Source organism: Exserohilum turcica, assembly GCF_000359705.1.
Source record: "Exserohilum turcica Et28A unplaced genomic scaffold SETTUscaffold_17, whole genome shotgun sequence".
Classification (NCBI taxonomy): domain Eukaryota; kingdom Fungi; phylum Ascomycota; class Dothideomycetes; order Pleosporales; family Pleosporaceae; genus Exserohilum; species Exserohilum turcicum.
Genome location: NW_007359992.1, coordinates 82,896 through 106,969, shown reverse-complemented (window position 1 = coordinate 106,969; position 24,074 = coordinate 82,896). Strand labels below are relative to the sequence as shown.

The 24,074-nt window shown below is 54.7% G+C and overlaps 9 protein-coding genes across 9 annotated transcripts; 5 read left to right on the top strand and 4 right to left on the bottom strand.

Annotated features, from left to right (window-relative positions):
• Window positions 1-73: 73 nt before the first annotated feature.
• On the top strand, window positions 74-1,943 carry SETTUDRAFT_27809 (uncharacterized protein; the record flags this gene model as incomplete). The annotated part of the gene is made up of 4 exons (XM_008026156.1): window positions 74-92; window positions 206-392; window positions 1,266-1,384; window positions 1,447-1,943. The coding sequence occupies 4 exons, from the start codon at window positions 74-76 to the stop codon at window positions 1,941-1,943; spliced, it is 822 nt and encodes a 273-aa protein (XP_008024347.1).
• Window positions 1,944-2,101: 158 nt separating this feature from the next.
• Window positions 2,102-2,872, bottom strand: SETTUDRAFT_108597 (uncharacterized protein; the record flags this gene model as incomplete). Its single annotated transcript, XM_008026216.1, has 3 exons — window positions 2,102-2,183; window positions 2,242-2,714; window positions 2,762-2,872. 3 exons carry the CDS (start codon window positions 2,870-2,872, stop codon window positions 2,102-2,104), a joined length of 666 nt encoding a protein of 221 aa, XP_008024407.1.
• A 624-nt stretch (window positions 2,873-3,496) lies between these two features.
• On the top strand, window positions 3,497-5,209 carry SETTUDRAFT_176892 (uncharacterized protein; the record flags this gene model as incomplete). The annotated part of the gene is made up of 4 exons (XM_008026215.1): window positions 3,497-3,582; window positions 3,638-3,949; window positions 3,998-4,589; window positions 4,640-5,209. The coding sequence occupies 4 exons, from the start codon at window positions 3,497-3,499 to the stop codon at window positions 5,207-5,209; spliced, it is 1,560 nt and encodes a 519-aa protein (XP_008024406.1).
• Window positions 5,210-6,131: 922 nt separating this feature from the next.
• SETTUDRAFT_168693 (uncharacterized protein) lies at window positions 6,132-9,177 on the top strand. The gene is made up of 3 exons (XM_008026214.1): window positions 6,132-6,595; window positions 6,652-7,487; window positions 7,543-9,177. Exons 1-3 carry the CDS (start codon window positions 6,213-6,215, stop codon window positions 8,955-8,957), a joined length of 2,634 nt encoding a protein of 877 aa, XP_008024405.1. The 5' UTR covers window positions 6,132-6,212; the 3' UTR covers window positions 8,958-9,177.
• An 80-nt stretch (window positions 9,178-9,257) lies between these two features.
• SETTUDRAFT_168692 (uncharacterized protein) lies at window positions 9,258-11,911 on the bottom strand. Its single transcript, XM_008026213.1, has 4 exons — window positions 11,527-11,911; window positions 11,391-11,473; window positions 9,791-11,206; window positions 9,258-9,729 (listed from the first exon to the last, which is right to left on the bottom strand). Exons 1-4 carry the CDS (start codon window positions 11,828-11,830, stop codon window positions 9,646-9,648), a joined length of 1,887 nt encoding a protein of 628 aa, XP_008024404.1. The 5' UTR covers window positions 11,831-11,911; the 3' UTR covers window positions 9,258-9,645.
• Window positions 11,912-12,339: 428 nt separating this feature from the next.
• On the top strand, window positions 12,340-13,670 carry SETTUDRAFT_149924 (uncharacterized protein). The gene is made up of 2 exons (XM_008026212.1): window positions 12,340-12,683; window positions 12,730-13,670. Exons 1-2 carry the CDS (start codon window positions 12,408-12,410, stop codon window positions 13,456-13,458), a joined length of 1,005 nt encoding a protein of 334 aa, XP_008024403.1. The 5' UTR covers window positions 12,340-12,407; the 3' UTR covers window positions 13,459-13,670.
• An 897-nt stretch (window positions 13,671-14,567) lies between these two features.
• On the bottom strand, window positions 14,568-17,413 carry SETTUDRAFT_149919 (uncharacterized protein; the record flags this gene model as incomplete). The annotated part of the gene is made up of 2 exons (XM_008026211.1): window positions 14,568-17,086; window positions 17,206-17,413. The coding sequence occupies 2 exons, from the start codon at window positions 17,411-17,413 to the stop codon at window positions 14,568-14,570; spliced, it is 2,727 nt and encodes a 908-aa protein (XP_008024402.1).
• A 1,565-nt stretch (window positions 17,414-18,978) lies between these two features.
• SETTUDRAFT_168690 (uncharacterized protein) lies at window positions 18,979-20,345 on the bottom strand. The gene has a single exon (XM_008026210.1). It carries the CDS (start codon window positions 20,172-20,174, stop codon window positions 19,335-19,337), a length of 840 nt encoding a protein of 279 aa, XP_008024401.1. The 5' UTR covers window positions 20,175-20,345; the 3' UTR covers window positions 18,979-19,334.
• Window positions 20,346-20,625: 280 nt separating this feature from the next.
• SETTUDRAFT_168689 (uncharacterized protein) lies at window positions 20,626-22,341 on the top strand. The gene has a single exon (XM_008026209.1). It carries the CDS (start codon window positions 20,665-20,667, stop codon window positions 22,147-22,149), a length of 1,485 nt encoding a protein of 494 aa, XP_008024400.1. The 5' UTR covers window positions 20,626-20,664; the 3' UTR covers window positions 22,150-22,341.
• Window positions 22,342-24,074: the final 1,733 nt, after the last annotated feature.

Below are 24,074 nucleotides of genomic sequence, written 5' to 3'. Positions count from 1 at the left end.
CTGGTTCGCTTCGTCGCATCGCTGCAATTTCCTACCCAGTCAGCCGCGGCCCCATCACGGAACACACGCCAGCATGTCATATAACCGACTAGGTACGTCGTAATAATCGTGCCGTCTCGCTGAGCGCCCGGCCAAGAGCTCTTTATTGCGCCTTTGTTCCTTGCTCGCCGCCCGCCCCCGTCTCACACTGACCGTCCTCCCACAGGTCACCCCGACGGCAGTGACGACCCCTACGATATGGACCCCCGACGACCAAACGGCCGCACGCCTTCGCCTGGCCAGCCGCTGCGTGGCTACCAGCTCGAAGACCGATATGCCTCCCCCCAGCCCTCGACCGTCCTCGAGATCCCCATGGGGCCAGGCCAGTCAATCGAATCCCGGCAAACGAGGGCGTGCGTGCGGCAGCGGGGGAGGAGGGATGTAGGATGTAGGGTTATGGGGCATAGGATGGGGGGAGAGGATATGTCGAGGGCCGCTCAGCTGGCGGCGAGCGGCGCGTGTGTAGTTTCTTGTACTGTATGCAGGCGGGCAGGCGGGCAGGCACAGCGCAGTCGGCGTGGGGCTGGTGCAGCGCCCGCCACACTTCACAGCCGCACGCTGTTACGCAGCCCGGCTATTTCGGGCTATTTTGGGCCATGCGTGTGACTTTGGCTGTCTTGGTCTCACGGCAACGGCTGCGGCTATCTATCGATAACACAACCCGCCGCCTGACGACATGCCCCCCGTCGCCATCCCGTCGCCAGCTCCGTCGTGCCTCGCCTGGCCTGGTCTTGTCCGCTGATATCTCTTGTTTCGTTTTGTTTTTTGATCGTTCTGTTCACTTTGTTCTGTGGTTCCGCATTACTCGTGGGCCGCAGCGCTCTTCATCAACCCATCTGACCCACGATCGCCCTCGCCTCCCCCCTCAGCCTCGGACTTGCGCCAAGCAAGCGCTTACACTACATGGGCACAAGTGGTGGCTGCGCATTTCGGGCCCCGCTCGTGCTCAGGCCCCAAACCCAGAGGCAGTGAGGTATCTAATGTCTGGTATGCGCTCCTCGCATTGCCTGCGCGCCGCGTATCAAGTCTTGGACCTGCAAAATGTGCCGCAAAACACGCGTCGACGCTACCTGATGTCTAGCGTGTTTTCGCTTTGCTGCTTACTGTCAGCCGGTGCTACTCCATCCTAGCTGCAATCCCGCCCTCGCATCTGGGCTCGTGCTTCGAGTAGTACCAGCACTGTGCAGCCACAGCCACCTTTTCTCAGCCTTGCTCCCACATGTCAGCATAACAACTACACGCCCCGACTACACCTACACCTACACGCCCCGGCCCATCATCACCATGGGCGAACCATCGTCTCCGCAGCCCGTCTCGGTCCTCTTCGTCTGCCTTGGAAACATCTGTACTTACTACACCACCGCCCCGCTTCTTGCCTGCGACCCCCCAACCGCTGACTTGCCCCAGGCCGCTCAACCATGGCCGAAGGAGTGTTTCAATCCCTCACTCGGCCCGCGGGCAAGCCTGCACATCCCCTCGTATCGCGCATTGATTCCTGCGGCACCGGCGCATACCATGTCGGCTCCGACCCCGACTCGCGCACCATGGCCACCCTGCGCAACAACGCCATCACCACCTACCGCCACTCGGCCCGCAAGTTCTCGCCTTCCACCGACTTTGACCACTTTGACTACATTCTGGCCATGGACGACGACAACCTGGCCGACCTCGAGAGCCTGCGCCAGAGGGAAGCCAAGAAGCGGGGCTCCGAAGAGGGGCTCGCCAAGGTCATGCTGTATGGCGAGTTTGGTGGCAAGAGGCGAAAGTACAGGGGCAGAGAACTGGGCGAGGAAATCGACGACCCGTATTACGGCGGAAACGATGGCTTCACCACAGCCTATGAGCAGGCACTCAGGTTTGGAAAGGCCTTTTTGGAGCAGCTGGAGGCGGGAGAGTTGAGCTGAAACATGCGCCCAGAGAATCCCGTCTGTATGAGTCGATTCTAGATTTGATACCCATAGACTAGCCATTGGCTACCAAGCACTGCCAGTTCCACGGCTCTTCAGTGGCCGCTTTGATCTCTCCCTCGCTTGCTCTTGGGTATATTTTTGCCGCCTTGCCACTACGAGTTCTTCTTGATCTGCCTCTCAAGATCCAGCAGCTTTTCTACCACCTTTCCTCGCATGAACTCGGTCAGTCCTAATCTAAGGTCCTGTTAGTCTCCCACCTGCCTCCAACACTTCCATGATAAGGGGTACTCACATTCCCTCCCTTGTCACAATGCGATATGTCCCGCTGTTCTGCCACCCCCCATCGCCCCCGCTAAACCTGCCATTGCCATCCACCTCGACGCTCCCAAAAATGTCCTCTGGAAAAGCAATCCGCCCGTAGTCTGGAGGGTTTCTCAAATCGCTAATGTGTATCCATCCCCCATGGCCAGCCCCTCCCATGCCCCCCTGGTGGTTGGCGCCCCCCGCGCCATCATTGGGCCGTGACAGATTCGAGCCGCCTGGCGACGCGTACACGGCAGCTTGTGACTTGACGTATGGATCGTCTATGGCGTACCTCGCAAACACCGACGACAGTATGGGAAGGAATTGCGGGTTTTCGCTAAAGTTCTGCGGTGTCGGCGGGAGAGCTGTGCATGTGCCTATAGCGAGTTGGGCTGTCGGGGGTTCCGTCGGGAGCAGAGACAGCAATCGCTTGCTTGCATCGTATGGGTCCTTGTGCACATACTGCAAGTCTGTCAGTAGTTGATGTGCAACGACTCGACACAGCATACAATGTGCGGGTTCTCTGGCAGTGTCGAGGCAGGCCGGGCGCCTCTGAGCCGAAGTGCTGGCGGAGCTGGTCGCACGCGGCGTGTTGAGCGCACAAACGAATTGGCGAACATTTGGTACAGCACCGGACACATGGGAACGCGCAGTCGCTGGGGTTTGTTGTTGATGTCGACGTCGACGCCGCAGCTCACATGGAATCTGATAATCTCAGACGAGTAACGATGACGAGCACCTCGGACGCCCGACCGCTTCTGGACTAGCGGCAGATCTTGCCGTGCCCATCCATCCTGCATCCATGCCATGGCTCCTTCGGTCCTAGTCACATGAAAAGCACCAAGTACCACATCTCCAAAGACGGGACGGCACAGTCTCAACAAATTTGCCCAGACCAACAAAAGACGCTTGTCTTGCCACCGGGCGAGTTGCACGCGAGCCTCGGGAACCCCAGCTGCCGCAATTTGACTTCTCGACCGCTTGCCGTAATCATTCTCCAAACACCACCTAGCGTAACCCCACCAGCCATGCAAATTGTTTGCACCAGCGAATCACAAGATGCGCCCATTAGCGGAGGATAGGCCGAACGGCATCGGCTTAAGTAAGTCGAGCAGGTGCATTACCGTGGAATGGCTTTTCTTCTTCGGCTCATTCTTTTTGTTCCTCGTATGCATAGCTGCGCCTGCACCATGACTTCCAGTGCGGTGGACACAGCGCCAATGGGCAAAGATGCAGGCGACTCAATGGCAGCGAAGCAGACAGGACTACAGGAAGACGTCGAAGTCGGGCCCGAGGTGATTGACATTGACAGAATCGAACGGGTGTATGCGTAAGTCAGTTGCACAGTCATGTCCTAAAAAAAAACAGTACTCATGACGATGCAGTAAGCTGGATCGCCGTATACTACCAGCCTTTTGGGTGCTGTACTTCATGTGCTCAGCAATTCGGTCCAACATTGGACTTGCGCAAACGATGAATCTGGCTGAAAAACACGACCTCGGATCCGTGCTCGACATCACGCCCAAACAGGTCTCGACGGGTCTGGCATTGTTCTACGTCTGCTATGTCTTGTTCGATCTGCCCTCGAATCTCATCATGTCGAGGGTCAGCCCGCATGCGTGGATGAGTCGCATCGTTACTTGTGTGGGCATCATCGGCATGTGCTTGACTGCTATGAACGCAGCATGGAACCTCTAGTGCGTACTGCTTGGGCTCTTCTCGGCTTCGTCGCTGACCATGTCCAGTCTACTTCGGTTGTTGCTTGGGATTGTGATTGCGGGCATGTGGCCTGGCATGTCCTACTACCTGACGCTGTTCTATCCTCCGTCTCGAACCGGAAAACGCATTGGACGCTACTTTACAGCCTCGCAGATGTCTGCAGCCGTCGTGGGCCTGGTTTCGGCTGGGTTCCAGAAGATGGATGGTGTCGGTGGTCTGGTTGGTTTCCAGTGGATGTTCCTCCTTTACGGCATCGTCGGATTCATTGTCGGTGTGTCGCTGCTCTGGTGGTTGCCGGATCGGCCATTGCCGCCTGGCCAAGTCCGTCAACGAACAGGATGGGCCAAGTGGCTTCCCCAAAGCAAGCCGGCTTTGGAGGGCGAGGACGCTCGGGTCCACTATGAAGACCTCAGGCGCGTCTATAGCCGCAAGCTGTGGAACATGAAGGATTTGTGGAACGTCATCATCGACTGGAGAATTTACCCGCTGGTGGTCATGTACTTTGGCGTGGTGGGTGTTGGCAACGGGACACAGGCATATGCAACAGTCATTATCCGGGGGATTAATCCAGGCCTGACAGGCATCCAGCTCAGTCTGCTGTCGGCACCTATCTGGATTGTGAGTGCTAGGCAGAGAGATATTGACGGGTCTGGGCTGACCATGCACAGATGGATCTAGTGGCTATCCTCGTCGTGACGCCCATTTCGGACCGCTTCCACCACCACAGGCCCGCATTTTTCAGCGGTGCCGTCGTGGTCCAAATCGCAGGCCTGGTGATTGCGACATTCGCCAAAGGCTGGTCGCGATACGGCGGGGTTTTGCTGATTGGGTTTGGGCTTGGGCCGACGGTGCCCATCTGCATGGCGTGGTCCAACGAGATTTTTCAACCCCGCCATGGCGAGGTGGGCGTGGCGGCGGCCAGCGCACTTGTGTCTGGGTTGGGCAACCTGGGCAGCATTCTCACGACGTACGCGCTGTATTCGGGATGGGCTGCAGATGCAAGGGAGGGAGCGCACAAGTATCGCAAGAGCAACTTTGTCATGATTGGCATTCTGTGCGCCAGCATGCTCAGCGCAGGCAGCATGGTGGTGCTGCTGAGGGTTTTTGGCGGCAGCAAGGGTAAGCAGAGCAGCACCGGCGCCAGGTCGACTGACGAGGGCTCGGGGGGCTGTGTGGACGGTGCAGCGCGGCGCGAGTTGCAGCAGCGGGGGCTGGGACGCATGTTGTGGTTCAAGTGAGGCGGCATGGCATTCGAGGGCCAATGGCAATGTGTGCGATGGGCTTGTGGGAAAGGCGATGGTGGGTGGAGGTGACGAGGCGGGAGCAGGGAGTGGGAGCGAGGGAGCGATACGTAGCAGGCTTTATGCAAGTCAGCATCCCGGGTCTGACAGCATGGATGCAGGCGGCCAGCTGGGTGTAGGCATGGGTGCAGCAGGCATGGGCGTGCGTGGTTTGCATGCGCATGAGGGTGAAGCGTGCCGTGTCGGTGGATGCATCTGGCATGCCTGTTGTGGTTGCGTGTGCGTGTGCGTGCGTGCTTGACGGCGACTGGCGGCGATGACTAAGCGCCACGGCTCGGCAAAGCGTTCACAGAGCGTTCGCCGCTGGTTGGCTGGGCGGGCGGGCAGAGGCGTGGGCCGTCACTCGTGCCATCACCATCACCATCGCCATCGCCATCACGATCCTCGTTGCCGTCGCTGTCGCTGTCGCCGTCGCCGTCGCCGGACGTGTGGTGATAAGAAGGAATACTGCAAGTAGCGGGGCAAGTCCAAGCGCCGCCTTTTCTCCAGCACATCCACATCAGACGCACCCCAGAGCCACGGCTTGGGCGCGCCCCGCTGAAAACATCGGCACAGCACTGACGTAAGTAAGGAACTTGACGCCCGCCCGCCCGCGCTCTCGCTCGCTCGCTCTCTGCTCTCTCTCTCTGCTCTCTCTCTCTTTCGCTCGCCCTCGCCCTCGCCCTCAGCAGCCCAGGCCCTTTCTGCCCCCGCGCGTCTGCGTCTGCGTCTGCGCCCGCGCCCGCGTCTGCCGTCACACGGCCCGCACCCAAGCCCCTCTCAACAGACGCGCTGCTCCATCCATCGCTGCATGCCTCAGCCCAGCCCTGCATCGGCACACCTGCTGAGATTACATGAACAGTCCCCGCACACGCAAACCACCGACGCCGCCGCCAGCTCCATCCCCGGCTCCTGCTCCCCCATCGTATAGTAAGCCGGTGCCTGCCAGCCCACGCCCGCCATGTCCGCCGCCATCGACAACGAGGACCTGGAGGAGCTCTCCATCTCCATGCCCGCCCAGCGGCGAGGCCAGGGAGGAGGGCCCGGCACCCCAAAGCCCCAAGACGCCGCCCCAGTGCCGCCCGCTGCGCTCGGCACAGCTGTCCACGAGACCAAGAGCAAGGACACAAAGGCAAACCAGCGCCTCGGCCAGTACACCATTGTACGCACCCTCGGCGAGGGCTCCTTCGGCAAGGTCAAGCTGGCCACGCACCAGGTCAGCGGCCAGAAGGTGGCGCTGAAAATCATCAATCGCAAGCGCCTCGTCACCAGAGACATGGCCGGCCGCATTGAGCGCGAGATCCAGTACCTGCAGCTGCTCCGGCACCCCCACATCATCAAGCTGTACGTACAGTGTGCAACATGTCCCCATCCTGTCGCCTGCTTACCCGCTGCCCCAGCTACACCGTCATAACCACGCCCACCGAGATCATCATGGTCCTCGAATACGCCGGCGGCGAGCTGTTCGACTACATTGTGAACCACGGCAAGCTGCAAGAAGCACAGGCCCGAAAGTTCTTCCAGCAGATCGTCTGCGCCGTCGAATATTGCCACAGGCACAAGATTGTGCATCGAGACCTGAAGCCCGAGAACCTGCTGCTCGACCACGAAAGCAATGTCAAAATCGCCGACTTTGGTCTGAGCAACATCATGACCGACGGCAACTTTCTCAAGACGAGCTGTGGCAGCCCAAACTATGCCGCCCCCGAGGTCATATCCGGCAAGCTCTACGCTGGTCCCGAGGTCGACGTCTGGAGCTGCGGTGTCATTCTCTACGTCTTGCTGGTTGGCCGCCTACCCTTCGACGATGAATACATCCCCACCCTCTTCAAGAAGATTGCCGCGGGACAATACAGCACCCCGAGCTACTTGTCGCCAGGCGCCACTTCTTTGATCCGGAAAATGCTCATGGTCAATCCCGTACATCGCATCACCATTCCCGAGCTCCGCCAAGACCCCTGGTTCACAACAGACTTGCCGGCATACCTCGAACCCCCTGCGCAGGAGTTCTTCGACAGCGGCGCAGATCCAAACAAAGCCATCGATCCCAAGGCTCTTGCCCCAACGGCCGATGCGCCCCGAGTACAGGCGTTACATGAGAATGTTGTGACCAAGCTCGGAAAGACAATGGGTTATGCAAAGCACGACGTGCAAGATGCGCTGGCACGTGATGAGCCAAGCGCTATCAAAGACGCCTACTTGATTGTTCGGGAGAATGAGATGATGCGAGAGAACCGTAGGCACAATCATATTTTAGTCATATATTGTCAGTGGCTAATCAGTTGTTACAGCTCTGTTGACCAATCATGATGGGGTGCCGGTATGGAATCAACAATCACCGCCCACCCATGAAAGCTACATGGACAAGTTTAGACCGCAGTCACTGAACGCAGCCTCGCGCCCGCAATTTATTCCGCCGGCTCCTATAGAACACGAGAGGGCTCGCCAAGGATCCAACGCTAGCAGCCAACTTGCAAGCATTCGGAGTCCCGTCAGCACCGTGGCCATTCTCCCGAGCAGTCTTACCGAATACCACAAGGCTTATATGAAGGGCCATCCACGGCCCCTGAACAAATTCCAAGACAACGACAGTCTGCCACCAACACCCGAGCAAACCGAAGAACAACGGCAGATTTCAGCTCGAAGACTGAAGCCCAACTTCCGCACCATGCCAGAAGCGAATAGACAAAAACCCGAGCCAATGACAAGCTTGCCCGCCAAGAAGCCACGAGCGACCAAGTGGCAATTCGGTATTCGATCGAGGAATCAGCCGGCCGAGGCCATGCTTGCTATATTCAAGGCACTAAAAGCCATGGGTGCTGATTGGGAGGTGCCAAAGATACGCAGAGCTGGTGGTGGTAGTGGTTCCCGCAGCCGGAGTGCTTCTCAGGCTCGTGACAACCGCAAATCAAAGCCAAGGCATCAATCACAGGAATCGATATCGTCACATTCTTCAAGCGAGGGCCGAGACGAGGAAAGGGACTCGCCGCATCGCGAACCGCTTACTGTGCGGAACAATGGCAACAACGAGCAGGATTCAAGGGGTCGACAGAAAAAGCATTACAATCATACCAACGATTGGGGTTACCATGTTCCAGAGGATCCATGGGTCATCAATGCGCGCTTCCTCAAGGAAGGAATGTTCCCGCCGGGCGTAGCACATCCGTCATCGACGCATTCTTCACGCGTCGATCTTGCCAATGATCCATCTGGTCTCCGCAGGCGTAGTTCGACTAACACTAGCACATCAAGCGTAGGCCACGGCGTCGAAGGCATGACTTCGTCAGATCGCGCTGGATCCGTGAGTGAGGAGCAGGTCAACCCAGATGAAGCAGTTTACATATACATGTCCATCCAGCTGTACAGCATTGACCGCGACTTCTTTGTCGTCGACTTCAAATGTGCCGGCTACGAGCGCCTAGTCACCAATCTTGTCCGCGAAATCAAGGCATCAGTCGTGCCCGAGTTTCGCTCACACCACCAGGACGGCTGGGACGACGAACAAGGCGTGTGGCGAAGACTGGATGAGAATGAACCGCTGCCCAAAGATCTGGTCAATAAGCTCAACGAAGGAGGCACAGAAGTTCTCCGAGAGAGGACGGAGCTTGTGGGTGCGGGTCGACAGGAGGGAGAGAAGATTGTCACGAGTCCTTTTCCGTTCCTGGATGTTGCCAGTACGCTTATCTTACAGTTGAGCGGCGAGTAGTGGGAGGAGAGGGAGAGTTTGTGTGTATATGGGTAAACAGCGTGGAAAGCGAATGCTGTTCTTGAAACAGGAAGCAGTGTGTGTGTGTGTGTGTGTGTTGTTTCTTTGTACGATGAAATGAATGGGCAGAGGCGAGGGGTGCGGCAATGGACATGACATACCTGAGTACGGGTTAGTTGGAATAACGCGTTAGATAGCGTATAGACATGACAAGAAGAGAGAGACGCATAATAGCTTTTATGAAGAACCTGATTGTACGCTTCCCCCCTCGAGTCCCTAAGCTGGTCGTGATGATATTCGCGGGTATAATATAATCAATGTTAATTGAAGCCAGTCATTATATCATGTATACAAGTACCATTCATACATGGCCAGCCCAGAGTAGGAGATGTCACATTATCAACGCCTTTTTTGGTTTAGAATCTCTTGGACTGCACTCATGCCAACAGTCTCACTCATACACACACACACACTCACACAACTAATAAACAAACAAACAGACAGACAAATAAGCAACCCAGCTCATGTCATACTTGGCAACCAACACAGCCCTTCAACCCTCAACCAGAGAGATACTAAATACACACGGTGAACAAAGCGTCGTCAGAGAAGCCCAAAAGACTGAACATGGTTGCTGACGCAGCCAGGAAGAGAGCGACAGAGCGGCTTTTTTTTGTTTCTCTCTTGCTTATCGCATGCCTCCGCCAAAGCCTCCGGCGGCAGCGCCCATGGCGCCCAGTCGCGAAGCCAGCTTGGGGTACTTTTCTTGCACCTGCAATCTTTGTCAGAAACTGTTCTTCTAATCGCAGCATGATTGGGTACGAGTCTCTTACCTCAAGTTGCGTCCTTGTCGCCTCCGCATAGCTGAGTGCGTTGACAATCTCACCCTCTGTTCTCGACAGCTCTGCCGCACGCTCAAAGTACTTGAGCGCCTCTGTAACCTTGCCTTGTTGCAATAGCAGCTGTGCCATGGTAGCGACGGCAATATCGCATTCTGGGTCGATGATAAGCGCCTTCTCGCACAGCTTCTCGGCCTCGTCGAAATCGTTCTTCCATTGGAAGAGGGCGAGAGCTTTGTTGATCAGCGGCAGGACGTTCATGCCGAGGGGCTTGGTTGTCTTCTCCATCTCAACCGCAGTGTCGAACTTCTCAATGGCCTCCTGGTACTTTTGCTGGTCGAGCAGCAGCTCACCGTAGTAGTTGTATACATCGGGTACTTGAGAAAAGTTCTTCATGCAACGGCGGAAAGTGGCCATGGATGAGGCGATGCTGCCCATCTTGTATTGTGTAACACCAAGTTGAATGTGCGAGAAAATAAAGTCCTTGTCCAGGTCGATCGACTTCTGGTAGTCCTTGGCGGCCTCACCAAACTCGGACTTGATGAAGTGCAGTTGTGCGCGATGGTAGTAGATGTCTGGGTCACTCGAGTTTTGTTCAAGAGCAGCAGCAAAGTCGGCTTCGGCCGCCTCTGGGTTGGCCAGCTCAAGGTGCATGCTGGCGCGCTTGATGAAACTCTGAGTTAGTGTGGGCTGGAGCTCAATGCTCTTGTCCATGTCCTTGAGGGCGTCTTCGTTGTCACCCTTGAGGTAGCTAAAGGTTCCACGCATGTTATACGCAAATGCCTCAAGATCACCAAGATCACCAAGTTCCAGTGCGCGGTCAAAGGCGGCGGCAGCCTCAGTGTAGCCATCGCCAGTCTTGGTAGCCATGGCCTTTAGTCCCTTGCGCAGTTGGCCCTTGCCACTCTCCTCGTCAAGCTCGGCATCGTCGTCGAGGCCTTCCGGTGTGGGCTTTGGCCGGAAGCTCTGTAGGTAGTTTGTGACAAAAGTCGGGCTGGGCAGCTTCTTCTCCTTGGCTTCCAGGATGGCCTTGCCCTTGGCTTCGGCCACCTTCTTGAGCAGACGTTCAACGCTCTGGGCGCTGTTCTCGTTGCGGAATCCATCAATGATGCAGCTCGCGGTGTAGTCTAGAAGGGCCTCGCTGTTGCGCTCGACTTGTTCGTAGGCGTTTGCTCTCCGGTTCAGCGCCTTGACGTATTCGTTGTCGAGGTTGATGGCGGCGGTGGTGTCGTCAATGACCTTTTCCCATTCCGACATGGCGTTGTAGCATGCAGCGCGGTTCGAGTAGAAGACGGGGTCTTGCTTGCAGAGAATGGCCTTGCCGTACAGCTCAATGGCGCGGTTGTAGTCTTTGGAACCGTAAGCCTTGTTTCCTGCGGCCTTGAGCTTGGCGGCATAGTCCTTGCGCTCCTGTGACGAGTCAGCCTTTGTCCTTGCAGTAGCCGGAAGAAGACTGGGGATTGATGCTGGCACTGCTTGACCCCGCCATGCGTGGTACCGCTGCGACAATCCATGGGCTGCGTATGCTGTCTCGGGTGCAGCCGTGACGGGCCCAGCGAGGCAACAGAATATGCTTGAATTATGCGTGTCGTACCTCGTCGGATAATACAGTCACACTGTTTTCGTCGACTTCGGGGAGTTGTTCTTCGGCTGTGTCGGCAACGGATGCCTTCCTCTCTGTTGCCTTGTGCGTCAGCCTGTGTGCAGCCCGGAGCGTGGCATGCGCATACCAGCGGCCTTTTCCGGCGTCGAGTCCTTCTCAGCCCGCTCTTTCGCACGCTTGCGCTCGCGTTGCCTCTTGCGCTTGGTGGCTGCTGTGTCTGCTCCGCCGTCGCCTCTTGAATCGTTCGAAAAGTAGTACACGACGCCGCCCGCGCCGACGACGAGCGTTATGCCGGCGATTGTGTATACAACGCCCTTGTTGTCGGCGGCCCAATTCGAGAGGCGGTCCCAGAGCGAGTTGCTGGTGTCTGCGGGAATCTGGACGGGAAACGGGCCCGGGCCCTGCGGTGCAGGGGCATTTACGGGCGCCATGTGTGGAGAGATGCGGAGATGGATTCGGGGGATCGAGGACCAGCGGATACGCAAATGGACGGCTCAATGGCGATGGGGCGGTGCTGTGTGTGGTGTTGGGCCTTGGTCGCAGAAATTTGGCTAGGGCAAGCTTGGTGCAACGACGTGAGCGAGCTGTGTGGCTCGAGCGCCGGCGGACGTCATCAGCCTTGCCGACTGCGCCGCTGCTCTCCAGCCACAGCCCAGCCACAGCCCAGCCACAACGCCGTCCTGGTGCTGGTGCTGGTGCTGATGCTGCTTCGGACTCTGCAAATGAACGGCTTTCCATGCCACGCCAGCTGATCTTCTCTCCCGCTTATGTGCGAGTGCGCCCCGCCGTGCTGCGTCAGGGGAGAAGCTCGCGTCAGCCCTAGTGCACTTCGCAGGCCTGTCTGGAGCACTTACCCAAGTAACAAGGTGTGGCTAGTGTACAGCATCGCATGCATCGACCACGTCTTGACTCACGCCCATGACAACACATCTCCCATTCCTCCTGTCGTCGAAGCAGCCGTCAAGGGCTGTTGCCGTACTTGCGAGAGCTTCAAACACCCATCCCATCATGGCGCCTGAAAATGAATTCCAACTCTTCACATCGCTGCGTTACGACCCCTTGCTTCTCGAATCACACGAGAACTCGCGGCCAATCCTGAACTTTGTCGCTCCCTCGCCATTCTACATGCTTGCATATCACCGCGATAGAATGGTCGAAGCTGCGCAGCACTTTGACTTTTCTGAAGTCGAACAACGGCTGCGAGACGGGAAAGCCTTGCACGAGGAATTGTTGAGCAGAACGAAGAGCGAGATGGAAAAGACTGGAAAAGACCGAGCGATGAAGGTACATGGCCATACCTACCATGGTGAACTTTGCTGACGCTGAGCAGCTGCGATTATTGTTCGATAAAGCGGCGAACCTTACAGTCGAGTTTACCGACATACCGGCCGTACCACTTTCTACACTCTATCCACCCTCCTTAGACCCACCAAATTCCAAAGGGCCACAAACTGCTGCGACTGGCTTCGAACCTTCTCCTCTGACAGGTGGAGCTCTGACTCTCGGGCCTGATGATTCCCTCCCCGCATCAACGTCAACCCCTCCACCCCCACCAGAATGGAACATCAAGCTCGACACAGCACCCACACCGTCATCACCGTTTACCCTGTTGAAAACTACAAAGCGAGACATGTACGATCAAAGCCGCGAGCGCGCTTTACCTGAGAACCCCAAAGGCCCCGCTTACCGCGAAGTCATGCTCTACAATGAAGTGAATGAACTCACCGAAGGCACTCTGACATCCCTTTATCTATTCCGCGGCGGTCGCTGGGTCACTCCTCCTGTCGGCGTACCGTCTGGCGAATTCACAAGCAAGACGCTAAAAGACGACGGCGCTGATGAAGGAGAGCTGAGAAAGCCATTTGCTGGGCGATGGGGCCATTCAACAAGGAGTGCAAAAGTGGGTGCTGGAGGCCAGAGAGGTACGAGTCGGAGATGGGCGCTTGGCAGTGGATATTGCATGGAAGAGCCCGTCAGTATCGACACGGTTCAGGTAGGCGAGGGTGTGTGGGTTAGTAATGGAGTGAGGGGCTTTGGTTTTGGAAGAGTGGTTGAATAAAACGCGTCTTCGTATGATTGCAGTAACTCATGATCGCACTCATGGTCAAACCTACCCATGTCCATTTCCAAATGCGTTGTTGGATGTCTTCGTCAAATTTCAAGGATTTAAAATTACCTCCGATGTATTGGTGCATGCAAAAATACATCACATGGCTGAGCCATGGTTGACATCTTGGCCAAACACGGTTCCACACTACAATTAACAACTGCCAAAGAATTCAAACACCTTTTCTCATCTTAGCAACATATAAGAACGCCTGAAAAGCACCAGAGTATCTTGAAACCAACACCGCATCAAAACATTCTGACCATCACCACCACCACTACTACTACTACTACTACTACTACCATGAACCCAACCAACATCCTAGGCGAAGTTTGCCTCCACTGCAACACTCGCATCATATCCCCATCATCAACGTTTTGCTCCCAAAGCTGCTTCAACACTTGTTTCGAAACGTGCTTCAAAGCCACCGACAAATATCAAATCTATCGGCCTAGTCTACTCTCGTCCTCTTCCTCGACCACAGTACGAACAATCGACATGGAAATGCAAGAAGATTCCGACACATTATCGCAAATTAGCAGGCTTCTTGCCCAAGTGAAAGGCCTGTATCCCCAGGTCAGAGAAGACATTGTTGGCCTGGAAGAAAGGGTCATGGATGTACGCGAGATGCTGCTGCTTGGTCGTCATGTTGAAGCATCAAGCCATGCTCCAGCCAAACAAAGTCTTTCTACCGGCAAAGATACCACGTCGATATGCGCGAGCGACACTTTGCCACATTCGCTCGATGCAGAAGCATTTCTTGACACCATCAAGGGCGTTACCCGGGAGCACGTCTATTGGAAAGAGGGTGAAAAAAATGCTGCTAACACAAAACCCTCCCCATGGTGGGGGCGCTTGAAGACACGTCTGTGTTTGCAGTGGGTCAGAGGAAGAAAGCAAAAAGTGGTTTTGATGTAATTAGGGAGCACGGATAGGATTACACATGGAGAGAGAGGAAGAAGAAGAAGAAGAATGAAATTAAGATGCACAGAACTAGCAATCCCTAGCAAGGTATACAGGGTATCAATGTCATGCTAAAACGCCGTCAATCACACAAACTCTTACGCTGCAGCCGAAGCAACTTTTGGTGTCTCCTTTTCCTTTTCGCGTCTTTGCGATCCTTTTCTTCGTCTTCGCTCGGGCTTGTAAAAATCGTTGAAGTTGATGTTGACGGCCAACATCTTCAGCTCGCCATCAGGAGAATGCACCAAATCACCCAAGAGAATACTGATCCGCGCCTTGAAATCGTCCGTCAGGTTCCCCAGGCGCTTCTGAAGTGCCGGCAGTACGTCATCCTCGGCAGACCCAGCCATGCCCATCTTCAACAGTGGTGGTGGGAAAGACGAATCGGGATCCTGGTTAGTGGATGCGGCGCGCGACCGCGAAACAGAGTCCGAGGATGAGCCACCATGCATGTCCTTCTCAGAAAGACCCCATCTACCGGCTGCGGTTCGTGTCTCGATCTTGGCAGCATGTTCCTGTCTTCGAGTGAACTCTGCGACTGAGCAAGAGTAGAGGCCGTCTACCGCGTCCTTGTATGCCAGCATAGTCTTGAGCAACTCGTGCAATTGCCCCGTGAAATCTATGCTAGAGCTTCCAAGGAGACCTTTCCTGGTGATGTTGTTGAGGTACTTTGCGTGGGCTTCAATCATGTCGTCCAGGGTACTCTCTGGCTTATTCAGTGCTCTCTGCAGATCGATCCATGAGGATTCAATGACTTCAAAGAGAATGTAGTGCTGTAACTGGTTGACGAAGTGGATCATTTCTGCCATTGCACACCGGGCTTTTTTCCAGTCCGACCCCATCTTGTCAGATACAGTACCCAGAACACCACGAGCACCAGTCATGCAGCGACGCCACGTAGAGCCGAGAGCAAATTCGACACGCTTCACTCTCCATAGGAAGTTGAAGACTTTTAGATATTGCTTGGAGCCGAAGGGAGTCACGATGACGTCTACGGGTGCATCGATTTTGTACTCGAGTGTAAAGACGTCCCACCCAATTTCACCATGCGAAAGTTCCAACATGCGGGAGTCAAGTCGGCGAAGAACGTCTGATGTGTCGAACTGGGCATTGGAGTTTCTGACGGCATGTTCGAGTTGTGCGGTGAGCGTGTGTCGATACTGGGTGTTGGCTGGGCGGTCGAGGTTGGAAGATAGAGACTCCATGAGGACAGCTATGAAGTCGCCTGCACCAAGCAGCATGTACTTCTTCAGCGCTTGCAAGTGGTCAAACAGCTTGAACTTGTTTGCCATGAGGTCAATAAGGCGGGCCATGGTGGTTTTATAGGCGTCGCCAATGGACCTCTCCAGGTTGGCGGTGTCACCATATTGCAGCTCTTTGGAAGCTTCTTTGGAATACGTGTCAACCCAGGCAGCATCTCCACAGCCGTAGCGAATAAAGTTGAGCGTCTTGCCAATCAGAAAGACCTTCTTGGCAAAGTCCTCTGTAACAACTGTGGGGACCATCTTGTCATTCAGCCTGTACTTGTCTTCCCACACACTTGTGGCGCCGCCCTTGCCCTCGTTACCGTTGGCTTCGATGATCTCGTCTTCGCTCTGCTCCGAGACAAAGAACTCTCCGAAGGGATCGGCGAGCTCACCATCGTAAACCCATTGCCTGAGCATGTCGTAGAATGGGCGGGTGACATCGGAGAGGAGGCGCTCGGCAAAGCTCATCACATAGGGGTCTCCGTGGTTGAGTGAGAAGGAGTGGATGAGGGTAATCAGCTCGCCACCCTTCTTGGTCTTTGATTCTTCGACCATCAGACTCATGAGGCGCAGGCCCATGGTCGGCTCTCTGATCCATATGACGCATCGTTTGAGCGTGACGCCGGCCTTGCCCACGCCCTGGTGCGCCGAACCCTCGCCCGACTGAGCCAGGGCTCTCTTGATCTGGCCTTCCAGCGTGGCGACTAGGCCCAGGTACGCGCGCAGCTCCTTGGCCAAGGCGGCGCGGAAACTCTGCTCGATCAGGCCGCCATTGCTTGCCTCGACAAACTCAGCCAGGCCCTTGTACAGTATGGCAGGCTCGGCGAGGGTGTGCAGCAGGCCGACGATGGGCACGGGCAGGGTGGGTGGGAGCTTGAGGGCGGTCGACGATGGGAAGGCGAGATTGGCCGACGAGTAGCCCTGCAGGGTGAAGGGGAGCTCGCGCAGCAGCGTCGGCTCGGACGGGCCCATGTCAACCTTTTCGGCATGGCTTCGGCTGGCGTGCTGCTCCTTGGTCGTGTCCTGCGAGCGCCGGTCGCGGCGCTTGTCGGGCTTCTCGGCGATGGACGGGGGGCGCGTCGAGGCCTTGGGCGAGCCGGCATTGACTGGCACCTGGGCGAGGCCGGGCTTTGCAAAGGCGTCCTGGAAGGCGGCGGCCGAGGCGCGCTTGGAAGGCGTCGTGGGCTCGCGGGGGAAGCTGCGGGGATCCTGGCGGACGGGCGCGTCGGGCACAGGCTCGCCCTTTTCCGACAGCTTGTAGAGGAAGTAGAGCATGCGCCATTTCTGGTCCAGGACCTCCTGCGTCTCGAGGCGCGAGAGGAGGTTGTGCAGACGAGCGCTCTTGTGCTGGTCATTCCGCGGGCCCGCGACTGCGATGTTGTTAGCCCAATGCTCGCAGAGGCGTGGCGGCGGCTGCTGCTGCTGCTGCTACTGATGTTGCTTCTGCCGCTGCTGCTGCTGCTGCTGTAGTTGGCGTGGTGGTCCTCACCCTTGCGCTCCATCAGGCTGGCGATATGATGCATGTCCGGCACCAGCGAGGGGTCGCCTGCCGACGTGAGCTCGTCAATGGCAAAGTCAAAGGCATCTTCAAAGCGCTGGTTGGCCGTCTCGTCGTCGTCGTTGGGGTCCTCGGGCACGATGCGCACCAGCAGCTCGTTCAACGCGTGCTCGACGCGGTCACGGCGGAGTGTAGCCATGTTAGGACGCGTTGTGCTTGCCGGCGGCGTGTTGTCGACTCGCCCAACGCCGCGGGGTCGGCGCCCGTGCACCTGCACCTGCGCCACTGCGCCTGCGCCACTGCACCCGCGCCACACTTTCGCCTTCCCTTTCGCGCTTGCTTGCACTGGTGCTGCCCTCACCGCTGTGCGACCCACGGCCTCGTCACGTGTTCCTTTGCAACGACAATCTCCGCGCTGCGTCATCCTCCACATCAGATACTAACAACAGTGGCGCTTCTTGCGGCACTCTGCCTGTTCTACCTCTGCCCTCGGATCGAGTCCGTATTCCGCACACCACTAGTGCGCGGCTATAGTTGCCGTGTGTTATACGGACCAAAGCAATCTACAACCCTCGAAGCAACCAGCCTAATGCCGTGCAATCATCAACCTAATCTATCAACAAGGTGCTTCCCGGTCCATGGTCTTGTACAACCCCTCGGCACAGATCCATCGTACCTGGTCCACCTATGACACAACATGCCTCGAGGGAGGTGTGGGACGCTTGCTGACCAAAAAAAGAAAAAAGGAGAAAATGTGTCTTAGAAGCCCTCCTTTCACGTGGGGAACGGAGACTTGCATTGCTGAACAACCTGTGTGGGCTACCCGATCTGCACAGTCAAAACATGGCTGTACAAGAATTCGTCTTTCCTGAATCTTCTACCACGCTACTGTGGTGTCTTGCAGCATTATCTTATCTACAGCTCCATCAAGATCCTCGGCGTCTCTTTAGTGGATTTGCCTAGTCGCTTTGGGTCTCTTGATGTTTGTGACCGTGGGCTTGTAACGCAAAAACACCATCGACCCGTTCACCCGCTTCTTTCCTGTACGACTAGCAATGTTGCATCATTCCCGCCCGTTGCCTACGTCACACGGGGTCAAACCAACGGCAGTGGGAAAACTCCCTTCACCAAGGGCCTGGTACGTGTATGGAAGCTAGGTATATGGAGGAAAACAGTGTAACGGCGTGGATCCTCAAAAATTGGACCACAAAGCCTGTACTATCCCTTTGTACAAAAATTTGCGTCAACATTTGAGTTGCCACACAACCATATTCCTGCTTGTACTGGTTTACAAGGCGGCTGTACACCTTGAAAAGAAACGCGACTCAGCAGCAAGCAACATCACAATCAGAAAAGCAACAATGTTCGACTTCACTATTTTACAGCTTCCACGGCAAATTGTCCAAGAAAGGCTGCGGCCAAGCAAGCTCGAGTCATACCCTCAACAACAAGAAGACATGTACGAACTTTGCGATCTAGCCAGAGCTGTGTGTTCGCCTTCCACACACGTCGACCGTCGGTCTTCAACCAGCTCAAACGTAACGACATCCACGTGCACCTGCATTGGTGCCTCAACGATAGCGATTCAACGGCAGAAACCAGAGACCTCACGATTCTCCCATCTCCCGACCTTCTCTTCGCCACGTTCCTACGACAAGGTTCCTCCTTCAATCTCTTACCTCGACCTGCGTGGCCCGGCCCACAGAATGTACCGTTATTGAGGACGCTGTACTTGGACGTTCAATTCAGCCAATTTGGTTCAATTTGGGCTTAAATGACAAATTGCAATTGGTCAAACTACACTCAACCAAACTACAAGACAATAACGCCAGAAGAATACTTTTCACATTTTGCGTACAAAGCCCGACATGCAAGCTTCTACGTTTCGCGCCGTGGCAGCTTTACCAGAGCAGAGTTCGTGGAGATCGTTGTTGGATACAAGACTGCTGGAAACAAGTAGCACCATAGTAAAACATAACCCGACTGAACCAGGGCAGAAAGAAAAGGACAAGAGAAGGGGGAGAGACCGTTACGCCGTCGCTTGATGTTCATACCAAAAAAAAACATGACCTCGTTCAATAAGAACACCAAACACCGTTGCATTTTGTGATGTCGTTGGCTCACTCATCGGTATTGGCCGCACGGGTTGCGGACAACGACTGTCCTGCCAGTATTGCCTCTCGGTCCCGTCGCATGCCTTCGAGTACACCAACAAGCCCGCCCTCGCGCATGCGTTCAAGCACAACTTTCATACCCTCGCGCGCATTGGGCTGGCTTCGCTGGGCCCGTGTGAGGCCAATTTTCTCGATGTTTCGTTGCAGCGTCGCAGTGCCCCAGCTTCGCAAGAGCCCCATCTTCTGTGGTTGATCCTCATCGGCTGCGCCCTCCCTGGCAGCCTCGCGCTTCTTCTTCCAAGTTTCGCCAATATGACTGTGCAATGTGACAGAGCTCTTCACCTCTGTGGTCTCGCCTATGTCTTCCACCTTGACACCAGTGCCTTTGCTGTTGAAATTGATGAAGCTGTGATGGCGGGCAGCACCATCCACGCCTTTCCGAGCCTTGGCGTCGTCAGGCAACAGCGACAAAGGACGCTGGAATCTCTGCCTCTCAATCACCGAGAGAACTCCTGTCCACTCCAGATTACGGGATTCGGTGTCCATCCATCCTTCCTTGATGTCCACAACCGACTTTTCAAGAATGTAAGACTGCGTGTCGCCGCCGGCCGAGGCGCCCAAGAGGGAGCGGGGGACGAGCTTGAGGACTGCAGAAGGAAGCTTTGAGCGCTTCAAGTGTAGGCGTATAGTTGTCAGCCGCTGAGTCTCGGGATCGTAGGTACGTGCAATGGTGTCGGTGGAGAGCACGTGCGTCGAGTAGGGATTGGGATAGCGGAGGAAATAGGCAAGCGAGACGGCCGAGAAAGGGTACGAGTATGTTTCGTTGGACGAATAGAACTTGACCATTTTGACGTCCTGCTCGGGAGCTATGTCGGAATCGGCGTGGTTCTGCGGACAAGCAGAGGGTGAGCGGAGTAGGGTGGTTGGTTGGTAGGTAGGAGCTCAAAGCAGCCTGTAGCGCGCGGTGGTCTATCTCAAGTAGCGAAGTGGCATGGTCAAGCGTGTCCAATTGCAAACACACAATTGGAAACGCTGTTGAGGCGCACAAAGAGCGGGCGGGGGAGGTGTCGAGATGGTGGTGTGACGACAAGCGGCAGAAACATCGGGAGCTCTGGCTCCGCTTCCACTCTCTCGATCAGTTTTGCCTCTCATGATCGGCGCCGCTGCGCGTGAACCACCGACGTGTGGCTGCAGCGTGGCGCAGTGCGGGGCAATTGTGGCCGTGCAGGCCCTCCAATTGAGTCAGCGGGGAAAGCACCTTTGCCTCACCACACACGCATTGCTTTCGACACCCTCGTGACAGCACCCGCCCTGCACTCCTGGCCACGTTAGCATCATGACTGAGCCTGAACCGCCCGCTGTGGCTGCTCTCTCGCTCTCCGAAACAGCCACGCAGCCCGTCTCCAAGGCCACCGAACAAGAGATCAACCCATGGGATGTACAGGCCGCAGTAGACGAAGACGGAAACGTCAAGGAATTCGACTATGTCAAGATCTCGGAGCAGTGGGCCACCAAGCTCATAGACCAGGATATCCTTCAACGTTTCGAGCGCGTCACAGGCCACAAGCCGCATCGCTGGCTGCGGCGAGGGCTCTTCTTCTCCCACCGGGACCTCGACTTGATTCTCGACACATATGAGCGTGGTGAAGACTTTCTGCTGTACACCGGCCGCGGACCCAGTAGCGATGCCATGCATATTGGCCACACCATCCCTTTTGAGTTCACCAAGTGGTTGCAGGATGTTTTCGACGTACCACTGGTCATCATGTTGACCGACGACGAGAAGTTCCTTTTCAAAGAAAAACTGAAGCAGGAAGAGGTCTACGAATTCGCTCGACAAAACGCCAAGGACATCATCTCGATTGGCTTCGATGTCAAGAAAACATTCATGTACATCGACTCGGAGTTCTTTACTTCGGGCTACAACAGACACTTCAATCTCAACACAACCGAGTTTGAGAAGCTCATCACAAACAACCAAGTTCGTGGCGCATTCGGTTTCCACGGCTCCACCAACATTGGCAGCAACGCATTCGCCGCAAAGCAATGTGTGGCTGCGTTTGCGTCGTCATATCCCTTCATCTGGGGCGAGGATCATAAGACCTATCATCGATCAAAGAAGCTTGCTGCTATACCCTGTCTTATTCCCTGTGCCATAGACCAGGATCCATACTTCCGCCTTGTTCGCGAAAACTGCAACCGCATGGAAAATCCTTCACCCAAGCCAGCGCTCATCCACTCAAAGTTTCTAACAGCATTGCAAGGCGCCGGTGGCAAGATGAGCGCATCTAATGCCAACTCCGCCATTTTCATGAGCGACACTGCAAAACAAGTGAAGAACAAAATCAACACCAAGGCTTTCTCCGGTGGCCAAGAAACCCTAGAGCTGCATCGTGAAAAGGGAGGAAACCCTGACATCGACGTGCCCTACCAATATATCGCTTATTTTGAGGACGATGACGAGAAACTCAAGAAGCTAGCTGAAGACTATCGTAAAGGCGAGCTTCTGACTGGTGAGATGAAGAAGGAGTGCATCGAGACTATGACGGCATACACCAAGAAGTTCCAAGAAGCAAGGGCAAGCGTCACCGATGAGGTATTGGAGGAATTTATCCGCCCGCGAAAGCTAGAGTGGAAGGGGAATCCGAACCCTACCAAGCCCAAGTTAGAGCAGTCAAAGGAAAATGCCGAAGGCGGGCCAATGTTGGATGCTGACGGCAAGTCAATGACCAAGAACGCTATGAAGAAGGCCGCCAAAATGGCCGAGGTAGAGCGCAAAAAGAAAGAAAAGGAGGCAGCGGCGGCGGCGGCGAAACAGTAGGGTATCTGGCAGAGTCAAGAACCAATTGAAGCAGCAATGTGGTAGCAATATCATTGGCGAAATCGTATTACAGCGTCACGGGAGATATGGATAGATATCGCACCGATTGTTAGTCCGCAGACGTATACTAACGTCGTATACATGCATTGACAATGCCTCATCTACCTTGTCGTCAAGTCTAGCAATTACGATGCAACCCCATGCGCATATTTTGTATCTTGGTCTGCGTGCCCGAGTAGCTACATGATGATCCGGAAGACGGGTGAGTATTCTGCGTGTTCCATGAATAACTGACAATTGGGAGCCACCGTGAAACTTGAATCTACTCTACTGAGCCTATGGGACCACCCAGCGCGTCTACCGTACTGTACTAGTAGCATAGAACGAGTTTTAGACTATAGTCCAGACTATAGTTCAGTAATGACAGCAATTGGTAAAGTTTATAATCCTGATAGCTACGTGTAGTATACTATACCTCATTGAGCCTACCTCCTACTTATTTGAAGATAATATAGCTGGAAAGAGTAAAACATAAAAGTATATAACGTATGGGGCAAGCGAGCGCCGCAGGCAAGCAAGCGCCGCACCCCACTAAACCTGCGCACCTCTATAAGTCTGTAGTTCTACCACAATTTATTTATTTTACTATATATTAACAAAATAGATTAAGCAGTGCTTAAAGTATCTTTCTTGCACGTGCGCGAGTTATGGCTAGTCTTTCTACACCTACTATAGCGTGTAAGAGGCTACGCCTAAAGTGTGTGTGTGATCGAGTATATCTATACGACTACCTAGACTTCAAGAAGCTTGAAGTCTTGTTACTGCCTTTTTGGCTATGGATGGCGTAAGTAGTCGTACGCTCGGCCCGTTGGGCCCGCCCATTACATAGCGCGCTAAAGCCTAGCGGCTAACACCTAATCGCTCTTCTCCTTAACGCTCTTTATAAGCAATCTGCTAATTAGCCTTACGCTAAGTAAGTAAATCCTCTCTAGCTTCCTTTATTAGCACTCCTTGCTTCTATATCCACTTCTTCTTACGCTACCTACGCTTTATTGCTACCTTATTAGCTCTCTTAAGGCTAGTAATTTAATTGCGTATTAGCTTAGCTAAGAGTATTATAACCTTAGCCCTCTTCTTTAGGTAGATAGAATAGCTAATGCACACTAATAGCAAAGATAAGGAAGATAGCAACACTACTTAGGGTAGTAGTAGAAGTGCCTCTAACTCTAAGAAGAAGAACTATGTAACGGGCTGAACGCCCTTTGAATAGCTCCTCGATGGAATCTCGGTCAAGCAGCAGACGCCAGGTCTTACTCTGCAACCCAGCATCTGTGCGAGGCCTGAGCGGCGCCCAGACGACGCGCTCAGACACTCGGTGCAACCTTTCTCCGACAAGTAAATAAACACCACGCAAGTAGACTCTATAGCTCTCTATCGAATACAACCTCTTGTATACCTCGCGATTGCTCCCCGGAGCGCAGCCCCTTACACACTAAGTTTACAAAGCTTAGTAACAAGACAGCATTTACTTATATTAACTTAAACCTAACCTAGGCTATGTAGGAGGATTTGAGAGTAGACATAATCTAAGGAAGCGTCTTAGTAGACAATAAAGATAATAAGAACTACACCTTAGTAATAGAAGGCTGTTAAGAGTAAGTCTTGAGTGGGAACAATATAAAGCTCCTGGTGTCAAGGCTCTTGGGTTGGTTTTCGCGGATGAAGCGTCAGAGATATGAACAAGGGTTTAGCAGTATACAAACTGTATTGTACTACTGTACTCGTAACTATTGAGTTGAACACATCGAGCCATAAGGGTTTAATGCGTCCGCTATATACTAAGTGAATGAAGTGATCGTGTACGATCAATAAAGTGATCGTGTACGATCATAGTCCTATGCTGATCTTGATTGGCTGAAGAAGGT

Excerpts from the sequence above, each read along its gene's own strand:
- SETTUDRAFT_168693 (XM_008026214.1), top strand. The coding sequence starts at position 6,213 with ATGTCCGCCGCCATCGACAACGAGGACCTGGAGGAGCTCTCCATCTCC. Across the intron at positions 6,596-6,651 it reads CACCCCCACATCATCAAGCT|CTACACCGTCATAACCACGC; the intron begins GTACGTACAGTG and ends CCGCTGCCCCAG. Across the intron at positions 7,488-7,542 it reads TGAGATGATGCGAGAGAACC|CTCTGTTGACCAATCATGAT; the intron begins GTAGGCACAATC and ends CAGTTGTTACAG.
- SETTUDRAFT_168692 (XM_008026213.1), bottom strand. The coding sequence starts at position 11,830 with ATGGCGCCCGTAAATGCCCCTGCACCGCAGGGCCCGGGCCCGTTTCCC. Across the intron at positions 11,207-11,390 it reads TGACTGTATTATCCGACGAG|GAGCGCAAGGACTATGCCGC; the intron begins GTACGACACGCA and ends GACTCGTCACAG. Across the intron at positions 9,730-9,790 it reads CGACAAGGACGCAACTTGAG|GTGCAAGAAAAGTACCCCAA; the intron begins GTAAGAGACTCG and ends CAAAGATTGCAG.
- SETTUDRAFT_149924 (XM_008026212.1), top strand. The coding sequence starts at position 12,408 with ATGGCGCCTGAAAATGAATTCCAACTCTTCACATCGCTGCGTTACGAC. Across the intron at positions 12,684-12,729 it reads GAAAAGACCGAGCGATGAAG|CTGCGATTATTGTTCGATAA; the intron begins GTACATGGCCAT and ends GACGCTGAGCAG.
- SETTUDRAFT_168690 (XM_008026210.1), bottom strand. The coding sequence starts at position 20,174 with ATGGTCAAGTTCTATTCGTCCAACGAAACATACTCGTACCCTTTCTCG.
- SETTUDRAFT_168689 (XM_008026209.1), top strand. The coding sequence starts at position 20,665 with ATGACTGAGCCTGAACCGCCCGCTGTGGCTGCTCTCTCGCTCTCCGAA.